General features: G+C 44.3%; 1 protein-coding gene across 10 annotated transcripts in view; it reads left to right on the forward strand.

Moving 5' to 3' along the window:
- Positions 1 to 11,373, forward strand: part of CUNH1orf141 (chromosome unknown C1orf141 homolog) — a 46,192-nt gene extending 34,819 nt beyond the window's left edge. For 4 of the 10 annotated variants that reach the window (XM_063258707.1, XM_063258708.1, XM_063258719.1 and 1 more), the window contains 4 exons: positions 4,415 to 4,535; positions 6,942 to 7,011; positions 8,144 to 8,333; positions 9,968 to 11,373. In XM_063258707.1, coding sequence (XP_063114777.1) covers positions 4,415 to 4,535; positions 6,942 to 7,011; positions 8,144 to 8,333; positions 9,968 to 10,606 — 1,020 coding nt within the window. In that variant the 3' untranslated portion in view covers positions 10,607 to 11,373. The remainder of the gene's footprint in view (positions 1 to 4,414; positions 4,536 to 6,941; positions 7,012 to 8,143; positions 8,334 to 9,967) is intronic. The other 6 variants (XM_063258721.1, XM_063258725.1, XM_063258723.1 and 3 more) reach the window with 4 other exon arrangements.
- The last annotated feature ends 3,451 nt before the right edge of the window (positions 11,374 to 14,824 follow it).

The raw sequence follows: 14,824 nt of genomic DNA on the forward strand, positions 1-14,824 counted from the left end.
GAAAACATAAACAGTACGAAATCACTAGTTAATAGATTATATATTGTTATCTTAGAAATAGTTGTTCAAGTTACAAAATTAAAGCATATAAAGTGGACTTTCAAACAGTGAGACTGGGAACACTTTTGTTCAATGATCCAACAAAACTTAGTAATATGGTTATCTATCTTATACACTTAAATATATATGCAGTTATATTCTTTAGAGCACTTTCTTTTCCTCTCTTTTGTACAGTGACAATTACACATTTTGGGTTTTATTACTCCCAAAATCTTCCAAATTTCCCTCACATAGTCTTGCCCTAACTGTGGTTGTCATCCGCAGCCTTCACTGTGGCTTCTCTCTGTACTAATTAGCTGGGAATTTTTGTCATGAACAAATGCTGCATTTTCTCAGACACTTTCTCTGTGCCTATCGGGCAGTCACATTGTCCTTCATTCTGTCAAATGCTGAGTCAATTCACGTTGCACTGTGATCACACCACTGGATCACAGTATGTAACCCTTCTTGCAGGCTGTCAGATTCAGTTTATTAATATCTTAAGGGTGTTTATTTCTATATTTATTGGCCCATGGCTTTCCTTTTTGGTTGGGTGTTTGTCTGGTTTTGCTATTGAGATACTGCCGGCCTCATGGAATCAGTGTGAAAGTTCCTCTTATTTTAATGGTTGGAATAATTTGCAAAGAATTGGAGTCGTTCTTCAAGTGTTTGGGAGAATTCAGCGGTGAAGCCCTGAGGTTCTGCATCTTGCTTTGGAGGGAGACCCTGTCTTACTGCTTCATCCTCAGTACTGAGTATTGATCTGTTTAGATGCCTTTAGGTTTCAGTGATGGTAGAGTGTACGCATCCAGGAATTTACTCATTTCTTAAGGCTTTCTAACTTATGGGTGGATAATTGCCTATTGTAGTCCTCACGATCCTCTGCATTTCTGTGTCATTGTTTGTGATGGTTCCTGTTTCACCTTTGATTTGAGTCTTTTTTTCCTATATCCAACAATAAAGATTGTTGATTTGTCTTTTCGAAAAATCAGCTTGTTTTGTTGAGGCTTTGTCCTTTTTAGTCTTTATTTTTGTTCAAATCTTTACTATGTTTTTCCTGCTGCCAACTTAGTACTTAGGTTATTCTTGCTTTTCTTCTGGTCCATCCCTTGAGATATATTATTAGGTTATTTATTTGCAAATTTTCTACTTTTTTGATGTAGAATTCTTTGGATTAAACTTCTGTCTTATTACTGCGTTGCCTCTCATAGGTTTTGATGTCCTGTATTTGTCTTCATTTGTTTCAGGAAATGTTTTAATTTCTCTTTTAATTCTTTCACTGACCCATTGTCATCCAGGAACACACTGTTTAATTTCCATATATTTGTACAGTTCCAAAGTTCTCTTGCTATTGGTTTTCAGTTTTATGTTATTTTTGTCAGATAACACGCACACACACACACACACACACACACACACACACACACGACTCCCTGTGTGGCCTGACATGATGGAAGGACAGAAGGACAGTGCCCCACCTGGTGATGAGAACGAGGTCTCCCCTGCAGGTACTGGATGAAGCAGTCTTTAGATGTCTGTTGGATCCATTTGGTCTGGGTGTGTTTTATCCCTGGTGTTTGTTGGTTTTCTGCCGAGTTTGTCTGATACTGAACGTGGAACATCGAAGTTTGAAACTACATTGTGTCAGCCATCTTTCCCTTTAGACCTCACACTTGCTTCAAACTTTGGATATTGTGGTTTTGGGTCCGTATATAGTTGTAATTGTTGTATCGTCTTGAATTTTTTTCTTTAAAAAATACTCTGTCAAATATGGCAAAACAAGGCTGTAAGTCAAAACCAAGGATAGACATAGCACATGATGCAGAACAGAGTACAAGGTTATTAACAATGGTTATCAACATTGTCTCTTGTTTCCTTAAAAGGAATTGTCTATCTCATTAGATATTATAAAGTTGGACAAAACAGTGGAGAACAAGACCAATAAAACTTAGGCATTGTGAACATTACAGGACTTCCAAAGGAGACAATAGTCAAACCAGAATGGGCATCTTTGTGAATCTTATTGCCTTCAAATTAGTTGCCTATACCCTCAGACTTGCTACTATCGCACAGAATGGAACAGAGTCTAATCAGTCAAAACAAGATCTTGGGAGTATTACAGGACTTCAAAACAAGTTAATAGGAGATCAAAAAGAGTTACTACTATATATCCTAATTTTTTAAATTTTTCCCTTAATTAAAATAAACATAAGATTCTCTCCCCCCGCAAAAAAGTAATAAGAACTAAGGAGTAATAAAATCCAAAATGTGTAAATTTTGTTGTAAAAAAGAGAGGGAGGGGAAAAAAAAAGAGCTCTAACGGATATAACAGCAAGTGTGTTTAGGGATGTTAAATAGCTGACTATATTAATGTTTTTGGATCATTGAACACAGCTGTTTGCAGTCTCCCTGTTTGAATGTCTACTTTGTATTCTTTGATACTGTGATTCGAGCAACTATTTCCAAGATGATAATATGTAATCTATTAACAGGTGATTTCTTACTGTTATGTTTTTTTTTTTTTGTAGTTCTGTATTATGTGTAACCTTACACTGCTTTGTTTTGTTTTGTGTTTTTCTCTTTTTCCTCTTAAATAAAAAAAAAAATACTCTGTCTCTTTCTCCAGGTCTTGATTTGGCATCTAGTTTATCTGATATAACATTGTAGCTACTGCAGATGGCTTTTGGCTTCTGTTTGCATGGAATATCATTTTCCATCTTTCACTTTCAGTCTGGGGGGTTTTACCAGTAAAATGATTTTGTTTTATGTAATCCTGTGATCCTCTTGTTGTTTGTCTTTGTAAGTTCGTGCTGTTCTGCCATGAGGTTTGATCACATTTATGGAACTGTCACATCTGTGAATTATACTTTTGTGTGTCTCTGGTGTTAGTTATCACCTGTTAACGTACCTGAAGCTTTTAAGATTCCCTTAAACTTGTCTTTTAAGGTGAGTCTAACTGCGACAGGCTCCCTTAAGTTTTGCTCATCATAGGTGGCCTGGTTATTTTTTTAAAACTACTTTGTAAAGATAGTTATTTGACGCTTTGGATTTCTTTTAAGAGTTATTGGTACGCTCAAATTTTCCACTTCTCAAAAAATGTTGGTAATTTTTCTTTTCTTTCTCTCTTTTTCTTTTCTTTCTTTCTTTCTTTCTTTTTTTTTTTTTTTTTTTCAGACAGAGTCTTGCTGTGCAGTTCAGGCTGCCTTGAGCTCACTTTGTAGCCCAGGCTGGTCTTGAATGTGCAACAATCCTCCTGCCTCAGCTTTCTGTGTGCTGGGATTACAGAGGTGTGCCACCACACCTGGCTGGTAGTTTTTCTTTATGACAAAGTTGTTCTGTTTGTCTTTAAAGACATTCATATTTTATCCTGTCACTGCTTTCTTTTTTAACCTCCTCAAATTTACCTTTAATCAAATTTACCTCAAATTTACCTCTAAATTTAATCAAGGGTAATCAGTCAAGAATAAATGCTTCTTGGCATGCTGTTTTCCCAACCACTGTATGTACCTTGAAGCTATGTTTTCGATCTTTCCTGGCCTTTTGGCATCTTCAGATCTTAGCGCTAAGTTCTCCTCCTCTATGAAATCTCTTCTGTCTATTCTAACTGTGCTTTCTTTTTAACCTGTCCCTCATTTACAAGTTTTATTGCTAGTGATATTACTATACTATATCATTTACTACTGCTTTATGGATACTAATCATATCTAATAATCTGGCCTAGATTTTTGTTTCATATTATTAAATGAAACACAGTCTATATCTAATACAAAAAATATATAAAAAATGGAAAAAAAGGGAAGGTCCTGAATTTGGTTTGTTGATGAGATTCACAAATTATTCAATTTATTTTTACACATGCATATGTACATTTTGAAATTCTGGATATATCTATTTTAATAAACAGGTATGAACTTCATTTGAGAGCATTACCTAGGAAAGCAATATTATTTTTACGAGGTAATCTGCTGTTACCGAGAACTATTCTGCCCTACATACTGTAGACTAAAATCTCTGTTATAACAAAGGACTTTTTTCTCAGTATTAAAACTTGATATTTCTACCTATATTTGGGGAAATAAATTGTACATGAGTACAAAGGTCAAGTTTTAGAGGGGAAGGAGATAAAAGTGGACAGTATGAACCTAGCCAAATCTTTCATCTTCTCTGTTTTCTTTTTTGTAAAGTAATGAGAATATCCATCTCAGAGAAAGTTTTCTGAGGATTAATATGTTATATTTCAAAGTATTTAAAGAACCAGAAAGCCGATAGCTGTGATAAATACTCCAAAGATAAATAGTCAATTGCGAAGTAGTTGTCCAGATTCACATAGAAATGAATATTTTCTGAGACTGTTTTCTGTTTCTCTGCCGCTCAGGCCAAACATTCTCAGCACAGACAAGGACTCCAGAGATCACTGCGTTCTTTCCTCTTTTCTCCTGCACTCAGCAATCAATCCCATGCTTATGAAAAGGAAAAAGATTCTACTACATTTATAGGTATACAATTGCAGATTTAGATCAAAATAATTTATTAAAGTGACCTGCATCAGAATTTGGAGTTAAGAAACTTTCCCCAAGGAAATGGTTGCGATTTGATCAGAGCACCTTCCGGTGTCCCTGCCTAGCAGCAGCTGAAGATTCTGCCCCGCAGCCGGGATGCACAGATCCCTTGGTGTGTCGTGTGTGACCTTTCGAGCCCTTCATTCTGTCTGTTTAACCTTCCACACCACCGTGACCCTCTACCAGGCTGTTCCAAGTACTATGAGAGCTGATTTATTCTGTTCTCTGTGCTCTCAAAGTCTGACGACAGGAACCTCAAACTAAGATATTTGTTACTTCAGATAACAAGAAGTCTGTGGGTCAGGCAGTCCTGGGCTTGGTTGGTGCAGTCTTAATGACCTCATCAATGTCCCTTCTTGCGGCTCTTCCCACTGCCTTCACAGCTTCCCCGAGACCCGCTGCACGCCATGGTCCCCACCATTTCAGACAGCTGTGGGTGTCAGCATCGGCTGAGGAGCAACAGCTCTGTCAGCTGTGTAATAACAGAGAGCGGTCGCTTCGGCAGGCTTCGCCTTATGTCTCCTGGCCGAAATCAGTCCCAGGTTCTTTAGGTGGCCATAGATGTTTACGTGGTTTTTCCTCCGGACGGGAGTGAAGGCGGGTTAGGTCTGAGGCAGATGCTTTCCTGTGTCTTGCTGTCTTCACTGCAGAACTCCCAGCCACGCTGGAGCTCTCTGAAGCACACTGAGGGGCCTGATTGTGTGAAAGAACCCCAGGGACCACAAATAAGGGGGAGGCACAGCTCCCAGAACTACCAGGTGGCTGCGCCTCAGCTGTGTAGCAGACTTTAGGGTCCTCAGTGGAAACACTAAGTGCTAACGAGATTTGGCTTAGAGCAGGACCCACAGGCTTCGGGGTGCAAGCGCTCCCTGGAAGGACCATGAAATAAACCATGGCAAGCAGAAAGGAAAGGGGCGCAGAGACTCACTTATGTCGTTCTTCACTGTACCGGGGCTCCTTTCTCAAAAGGAAAAACACAAAGTGGGACTTGTGTGTTTTAAAGTAAGTTACATAAAATGCTTTGGTAAACAGACCGAGGAAATTTTATAAAGAGGGCGATGCCATGGGGGCCACTCTGGAGCACAGCGTCTGAAAGGAACACTGTGGGGAGGAGGCGGAAGGTGGGAGCACTGCCACCTTCCCTGGGGCTCACAAGCAGCCTCGGGGCTCATGCCCCAGACAGCCGTTCCCTGGGGAGGAGACTGGGTCCTTCTCAGCTCAAAGGAGCAGATCTTGAGTGACCTAATCATAAACCTTCCAGGATGTGAGCTATCCTCAGTATGTTTTGTGAAACCAATTTAGCAGCTCATGACTAGAATTTATAATCTTTTTTTTTTTTTTTTTTTTTTTTTTGGTATCAGGAATCAAACTCAGGGCCTCACATTAGCATTTTAAAAAATGAAAACGACATGGTAGCACACACCTATAATCCCAGCATGCAGGAGGCTGAGGCAGGAGGATCACTGTGAGTTCAAGGCCAGTCTGAACTGCATAGCGAGACCCTGTCTCAAAAAGACAAAATAAAAATAAAAAGTGAAGTGGAATACAGTGTTCTAGGAGGCAGCCCAGGCATCCTTAGGAGTAGCTGAAGAAAACGCAGACATGGCAGTGGAGCTGGGCTGACACCAAGACAGTCAGTTAGGATTCCATAAAGCTAAATCCTCCTCGTCTTACACGTTTACAGCTTTTGCATCTCCAAGGGGAAACCTGATGTCCGCTGACCTGTGACATAAAAAGTATTTCTTGTGGAGTTACAAAAGTTGGAAAAACTGATCTAAGCCAACAAGAATGTGTTACTTGAATGGAAATCACAATAAAAGCAGGACTCTGTGTTTGGATTGTATCTAGAGGCCCCCCCCAAGCACTCATGCAGTCATGGTTGGGGCTGCTCAGAGGCAGGGCACCCTGCAAAGTGGCGGAAGACACAGGAAGCAGGGAGACAAGGGTGGAGCCAGCGAGGGGCGGGACCCTCCCCTCCCTGGCCACTCCCCTCCCTGGCCACGCCCCCACTGTGTCTTTCGGACCAGCCCCACCCCCTGGCTGCAGGTCACTGTGAGCCCTGGGAGCCACACACCAGCTGCAGCTGCACTTCTGAACAGGACAGGGAGTAGGGGGCCTTCAAGGTCTGTACCACGTACCCTGCTCCTGTGAAAAATCCTTAGACCCTGTTGGCATTTGATCTTAGCCCAATGCAAAGCCTGGTTCAGTCTTGTGCCTTCAGACAGGGCTTCCTGAGCAGCTGCCAGGGTAATTTCATTTTCTTTTATTTTAAAGGGTAAAACATTTCACACTCGATCTTTTCCACGTGCTGTAACCCTCTTTGATGATCTTTTACAATTTCAGGTCAACGTGACAACAAAACCAGTAAATCATGGCATTCCACTGGCCATTTGGAAGATTCTGGAAATGAAAGGTAACCTCCTTTTAGGCTTTTAATTTTGCGTTCCGCTCAGTGATGTTCGAGCAGGGTGAGTTCGGCCTGGGACTCCCTGTAGATCAGAATGAATTCTTCTGGGACGTTATTTATACCTCGTCCCACAGTGCCACCCAGTGAACAGTCCAAGGCAGACAGACAGACAGACAGAAAGAAGGACTGGAGGGAGGGTGATTGATCTTTGCTGCAGGCGCACAGATTTAACTAGTGACACTGCCTGGCGGAGGGAAACAGCGCTTTAACTCTGGACTGTGTCTGCCGGTTTTCACGAGCCCCTGTCCGCCTGTGAGTCTGGTGAATTCAGGGCAAACGGTGTGGTAGGTCCCGCTGGTCCTCTGTGTCCTTCCAGATGGTGTCTGAGGAGCTCAGGGCGAGGGGCTTCACCTGTGGGCAGTGAGCAGAGATGCTGAGCGAGGGTCCCAGGGTCGGCATCCTGGTGCTCTGCCAGGATTGGTAGTGCAGTCAGTTCTCTGAGCTCGGCCACAGCCTCGTCTCTGCTCCCTTTAGCAGAGGCTGTGCATCCACCGGGAGGAACCTTTGCTGCAGGCCACCTCCAGCCACGAGGGCGGGCTCACTGTCCACATCCCGCCTGAGGCACACCAAGAGAGGGCTGGGATGGAAACGGGCCACCCACTCTCAGCACGAAGCTCCTGTGAAAGCTGTTAGAGGAGCTGACCAGCGCCTCTGGGGTCTCCTTTGCCCACCTGATTCTCTCCATGCTGGCTCAGAGCCTGCAGAAGCACAGGAGTGACATCTACCTCCACCCCTGCTTTTGCTGTTTGCTCCCACAAACCCAGGCAGGACAAAGTGGCCTCACGTTGACAATCATGTGGCAGGATTGGTGGCAGCGTGGGCAGTGGATTCTGGGGACATGGAGAGGCAGACAAGAGCCAAGAAATTGAGGTCAGCCCTGTAAACAGTGCCTTGTTTGCGAGGCATGATGGCTCACGTCTATAATCCCCACACTCGGGAGGCTGAGGCAGGAGGTTCACTGTGAGTTCAAGACCAGCCTGGGCTACAAAGTGAGCTAAAGGCTGAGCTGGACTACATAGTGAGACCCTGTCTCAAAAAGATTAATAAATATATAAAGCACTGGCCTATCCACTTTCAGGAGGATGTGTCCTCCCTCGGCGAGTGACTTGCGGTCAGAGGAAAATCAGTCAGCCCCAAAAGACCGGGCAAGTACATGTGGTTCAGTGGCGAAGCGCAGCCTGCTGCCCCTGTGCTTTGAGGACGAGCTGAGAAACCCGAACGCCAAGGTCATCCAGGTGACTCCGGGGAGGAGTGAACCTTCTCACAGGGTAAAGCGCAACACCTGCTGCTGTCGAAAATCTGGCCTCTGCAAAGGCTGGAGACCATTGCTGCAACAAGGCCCAGGCAGGGATTATGAGGACGGCTTAGACTGTGCCTCAGGGTGGGGAGGGGATACTCTTGTTGCAGGCTGGCGGCTGAACTCAGGGCTACTGCGCTAAGCTGCAGCCCTAATCTTTTTTTGAGAAACATTCTTGCTAAATTGCTGAGATGGGGATCAAACTTGTGATCCTCCTGCCTCAGCCTCCCTGAGTACTGGGATTAGAGGCCTGTGCCATCTGGCCCCATAGAAACGATGCTTTCTGAGACGTAGGTTCTGGCACCCTCCCTAGAACAGTTTTCAGGATCCCTAGAACAGGGCTCCTTAGAATAGTTTCCAGGAGCCCTGCTTTTTCACAGTTCCGGCTTTTTCTGAACTGCAGACTGGCAGAGTGTGGGGTGTTTGCTAGGTACGGAGCCCAGAGAGCGTGGCACACAGTCCCTGCCTCACCTGGGCCACAGACTCCTCGGCTGGAAAACACCCGAGGTGCAGAATGGACCGAAACTATGGAGATCTTCTACTCTGTGGTTGGTTAAATCAGCGATTTTTTCATCCTTAGTGATCTACAAATCACTCTTTGCTCATCTTTCCAGGCATTAATGTACCTTTTTTACCAGAATGCTTTGCACCATGATCCTGATTTCTTATTCCACTGGTTATATTTTAAAAGAAAAAGGGAAAGTTATTGACTTCAAATTTGCAAGCTAAACCTGAAAATATGCATATCTGATAAGTTTCTTTGGAGTTAATCTTATTACCATTAGCAAAAAGTAGGACTTGTGAAATCTAACATTGGAAATACAGGAAAAAGCTTAAAAAGTGACTCCTTCAGACAGATTTTGTTATTACTGTGATTAAAATAGTCTGTTTTTAAAGTCAGTCTATTGCTTTGGCTATTTTATTCCACAGAAATATATTGAACATTCATGTCCAAGTATTGTTAAGTTCTGGGGCACAATAATAACTATGACCGAGAAAATTTTTAAAATTTTAACTTGTGCACTCCGGTGCCGAGACACTAAAGTGCTGACGTGCAGTCACGTTTGGCTGCTGTGTTCTTTGACTCAATCCTTGCGTCGGGAGGCTGTTTGCTTTGTTATTTCCGGAGCATACTGACCTAAGAAACGCTATCACCATGTTCCATCCTGCCAATTCTCTTGTAGCTCATTTAAGAAATGCATTTATGTCTTCATAGCCCACTTTATTTCAAAAAGGATTTTAGAAGAGCAAAGGTTCCAACTCGATGCCTAACACCTGAGCAGAATATTAAGCCGGCCAGGCACAGGGGAGCACATCTGTCATCCCAGCACTTGGGGTGCTGAGGCAGGAAGATTGCCAGGAGTTTGAGGCCAGCCTAAACTCAACCCTGTCTTAAAAAATATATCAAGAAGATATATTATATATAAGCACTTGTGTATTTGTGTATATAAGTTTGTGTATTTGAACACTACCATTGTTCATAGTAAATACCTCTGTGTAGTCATTTTTAGAATATTTTCCAATTTTACTTTCATGTTTAAAAATGTAAGTAGCTTTCTTGCCTCAAAAGATCCATGACTAAGGACCCTTTTCTTTAATCCACAGGTTCAAGATGACAGGAAACCCATAATTTTCCATGAATCACAATATGTGCAAACATTACTCTTGACAAAAAATAGATTTTCCACCCACATTCTGGAAAACGAAAAAATTCATCCATGTAAAAGGACCAACTTTGTTTTAGAAAGAAACTGTGCAACCCTCAAATCTTTAGATAATGGTACATTTATTACTCTTTCCAGACCCCAAAAAACACCGCACACTGCAGGGAGAAGAGATGGACAAGCCAAATCTCATGAAACAGGCCACAGGACCATAAAAAGTAAACTGAGGAGGAAGACTAAGGATCAGACTCCAGGAACCGGGTCTTGGAGTACACCTCATGGTCTCCCACAGACTCTCTTCAGCCCAACAGAGAAAGCTGCGGCTAACCTGGGTGTCAAAACCGGTATTCAGGAAAGAAGGACGGCGGCTGCCAAGCTTGGGGGAACATTTTCTACCCGTAAACCAGGAAGCCCACACAAATTCAATGCCTTCCCCCCTGCAAGCCACTTAAAGCCTTTAAGACATAAACTCGACCTACGAAAACTACACAACGCCACGCCGCTGGATAATCTGTTAACACTTGCCAAAGGAAAATTAAGCGGCTCCCAAGACACTGTCTACCCAGCAATATTGGCCTGACAAGAAGCAGATCACCAAGTTCCACAGTCCTAGAAGTTCTTACCCAAACAGTGATGATCTGATCCATAGGATAGAAGCTGGAGTTAGAGGTTGACAGTGATCTGGTCAAGAGCAGTCAACTAGATTGATCAGCTGTCACTGTTCCCGCAGGGAAGCCTGATTCCCGACCAACAAGGGTGCAGGCAGGCTGGAAATTTGCCGTTGGGAGCTGAATTGCACTATAATTTGCTATCAAAATGGATAAATATCACTGACTTAATAAATGCAGAGTTAATCATACAACAGCATCTTTTTGGAATCATAGGAAAACAGTATGACGTTAGCAATTCATGCAGTTAAAAATGCTTTGTAACATTTTAAATGGCTTTTTTTCATTAACATTGCTGACACTTAATTACTTAATATTTAAAAACACATTATTACATTGCCATTTTGCTGTTTCTTGTTAACTTGCCATTAACTCAAATATTATAAAGGCAGGATTCATCTTAGAAATAAGCTACAGCTCAAAAGCCCGCTTGTATCCATTTCCTTGGAATTCAGAATGTAATTCACACAAAAATAACCTCGGAGTCATGAGGTGTGGCTGAGTGGTAGAGTGTTTGCCTAGCACGCACAAGGCTCTCGCTTCAGTCTCCTACACAGGAAAAGAAAGGACCTTGGAAGTGCAGTAATTAATTCCAAATTACCCCCCAAAAGACTACATAACTTGCAATTTTACCTCATAGCATTTATGTGAAAATAGAAAAGGTGATTTTGATTATTCATTTGTTGTCTTTTTGAGACAGGGTTCACTATGTAACCCAGGCTGCCCTCAGACTTGCAGCGACCCTCCTACCTCAGCCTCCTGAGTGCTGGGATTACAAATGTGCACCACCACACCTGGCTTAAAGCACTGATTTTTAAATTCCAATAGTTAGAAAAGAAAACAATAAGAAAATGATTGTTTCCATCTGACCCCTCAGTGCTGTGGAGAGGCAGGCTGGGTTAGAAGCATGGAGGCCAGTGGTGGCAAACCTATGGCACGCGTGCCTCAGCAAGCTGTCGGTGTCACTGAAAGGTTTGCCATGACCTCTCCACGCTAAGGGAAGGCTTGGGGGCATCTGCACTTTCACGAGTGGGCAGGTGAGCCGCTCCTGCTGCTGCTGTCAGGGGTGAGCCCAGATGATACACCACAGTGCTTTCACTGAAGCTCCCAGCAGGGCTACAAGGAGGGCGGTGGCAGCCTGCGGGAGAGAGGAATCCCAGACAGTCAGGCTTCCAAACCTAAGGGTTCACACTTTGGCCCGGGTGTCTTCCAGAGTCTGTAGGGAGGGTGACAGGAATGATTGTTGATTAGTGGGGTGCCATCTCAGGGGCCCTCAACACGCACACCGGCCCCAAAGTCACCATGATCTAGTGCAGATTCAAGAACCTTCATGAGGTTGGAGCAAGGGTGTTGAAGCTCAGGCGGGGTGCTAACACGTGCTCTTCCCTCCCTGCAGAGACCCCCTGGGGTCCTGTTTGGTTATTTTCTTCCTCTCTGACACAATGGAAAGGAATGCATAGGGTTAGGGTGCTGTCCAAACTTGAGCCTGTTGTAGAAAATGGAAAGAAACAGCACCAAGGAGGTTTAAGAGGCAGTTTATTAACTGGTGGACCGACTGGGACCTCTCCCAAACAGCCAGATCCCTGCCTAGTGGGGGTTTTGGAGTTTAATGAGAGGAGATCAAGGGGGAGGTACAGAGGCAGATTTTGGTGCATTGGAGGGTTGGTTGATGTCACGGGTTGCTAAGGGAGTTTAAACATTGTAGGTTACACTGTAAGCCATCAGCTATGCAAAGCATGGGTTATACAGAGAAAGAACCTGTCCTGCTACGTTTTAAGTTACATTGCAAGGCCCTCAGTTACAAAGGGCAGCAAAGACAGGGGTCACACAAAAGAAGATTTCAAGTTACGTTTTAAGCCATCTGTTAGACAAGCTTATAGGAAGAAAGGAATGTTTTATTATCAAGTTGGTCTGGACATGTCTGCTTAGTCTTAGCAGGCTTTCCTGGCAGGCTTTTGTTTAAAAGATTAATTTCCCTTTCAAGCCAAGGAGAGTGATTTCTTCAGCTGTTTTCTAGCTGCACTAAACCAGTCTCAGTCAATCCCAGGTGCTCAGCACCCCACACCCAGCTAAAGCACGTGGTGCACACATTTGCCCAGGTGTCTTTGTTACTTTCCTCTGTTGCTGGGACAAAATATCTGGTGCCTAAAATTAGAGGAGGAAAGGTTTATTCCACTCAGGGTTTGTGGAGGTTTCAGTCCATAATCTGATGGCTCCAAGGTAGGGTGGTGTGGTGGGGAAACACTTCAAAGGGGAGAAGACAGCAAAAGCAACCAAAGCAGGAAAAGGAGAATGAGCCTCTTGTCCTGCCTTCCTAGGGCGGGTCCTTTACACCCACACTACCTCTGTGCCCTCCTGCTGCACAGGCTGAGGGTGAGGACCCTGGGCCCCTGCTGAGTGCTTAAACTTCTGAGCTTCTCAAATTGACACAATGTGCAGATGCCTAGCAGACCTCAGGCATACAGTTTCTCCCCTTAGTTCTGCACTGAAAATGCGTAGCAGTGTCTGGTGGGTCTGTGCTGTGGACCCCGCTGTTCCACTGGATGAGCACTTGATCTTCCATCCGGACACTCAGGCAGGAGAGTCCTGCATGGATCCATGGGCTGCTCCACCCTGAACCGTGCTGTCCTGACAGCTCCAACTTTGTGACCATTCACCTACCACTGCCTCTGCCTCCCAGTGGCTTTCTTTGAATTAGAAGGAATTATTTTCTAGCTCTGCCCCCACATCAACCCAAATCTTCCAGTGTATTTTTTTTTTTTTTGAGACAGGGTCTCCCTATGCAGTTTAGGCTGGCCTTGAGTTCACTTGGGAGCCCACGCTGGTCTCGAATTCATAATGATCCTCCTGCCTCAGCCTCCCAAGTGCTGGGATTATAGGCATGAGCCACCATGCCTGCATTTTTTACCCCCACTGTGTTTTCCCAAAAGCAGATGTGTCAAAGATGATTCTATCACATAACACATAAGATTTTAAAAGATCCTTCAACCGATGCTTCCGGAGATGGGAAGCCCACAATGCATGTGGGTGGGTGACAGGGACCAGGACACCTAGAATCCCCCGCATGCTCACAGCCTCCCCTTGCTTCCCTACCGCACACCTTTGAGACGCAGACTGTGGTGGTCTGCGCAGCAGAGCACAGAGCGCCATGTAGCCCCACACCCTCCGCCACTCCTGCAGCAGCAGTCTGCACCGAGCCCTGCACCCTACTCGGGTCAGGGCTTCCTGGAAATCACCCAGTTACTTGCCCACCACAAGCTCCTTTTCTGAGGACACCACCAGAGCAGTCACGCCCTCCCCTTTGCCATTCCATAAGCAGCAATCTGGAAAGTTCTCTTCCTGGGGCACAGAGGAATAGGTCCTTAGCACAGAAGGTAAATATGGAAGGTGCGATTAAAAATACGATGAACATTTAACTAAAAGTAGTTTATTCCATTGAGACACCTTACAGGGTCCCACGGGCTCCCTCGGGCTTCAAACACATTGATTCCATCATTCTCACCACTTTTTTTTTTATTGGTACCAGGGATCGAACTCACGACCGCCTGCTTGCAAGGCAGGCACTTATGCCGCTGAGCTAAATCCCCAGCCCCTCTTGTCACTTTCTGATAGGTAATAAACTGAAGACACTGAGGTTATATTCCGCTGCAGGGAGATCAGTTCTATCTGTAGAGAGAAATTTTATCTGTTTTGGGCCCTGAACTGTTACTGGTTTTCTCAAGTCAGCCTCTTGCACACAGCCAGTGGGAGGCGCCTTCCTGCAGACCTCATTTATCACGGGCCATGGATTCCTAGCCCTCTGCCAAAGGCTGCAGTGATCATTGCTCTTGCTCCTAAATACTGGGTTTTAAAAAATTTCTCTTCTGCCTGGAGGCCATTCAGAAAGTCCCCACGGACAACTTGCTTTTCTCCAGAAGAAGGTGCATATGAAGAGAAGGGAATTTTACATAATACCCAAAGAGACAGTTAACACAGGTCACTGTGAAAGCCGGGGGATAATAGTAACAGTAAATCCTGTCTGCTGCCTGCTTCACCCTAAGGAATTCCTTTATTTTAGCAAAGAAAAGAGGCAGGCTATGCGTGTTCGGCTATGGCAGGACAGCAGGAAAGAGGGGTAGGACTGGTCAGCC

This window comes from Cavia porcellus, unplaced genomic scaffold, assembly GCF_034190915.1.
Source record: "Cavia porcellus strain 051 isolate PalLab524CR breed Dunkin Hartley unplaced genomic scaffold, mCavPor4.1 scaffold_1, whole genome shotgun sequence".
In the NCBI taxonomy this organism is placed as follows: Eukaryota; Metazoa; Chordata; class Mammalia; order Rodentia; family Caviidae; genus Cavia; species Cavia porcellus.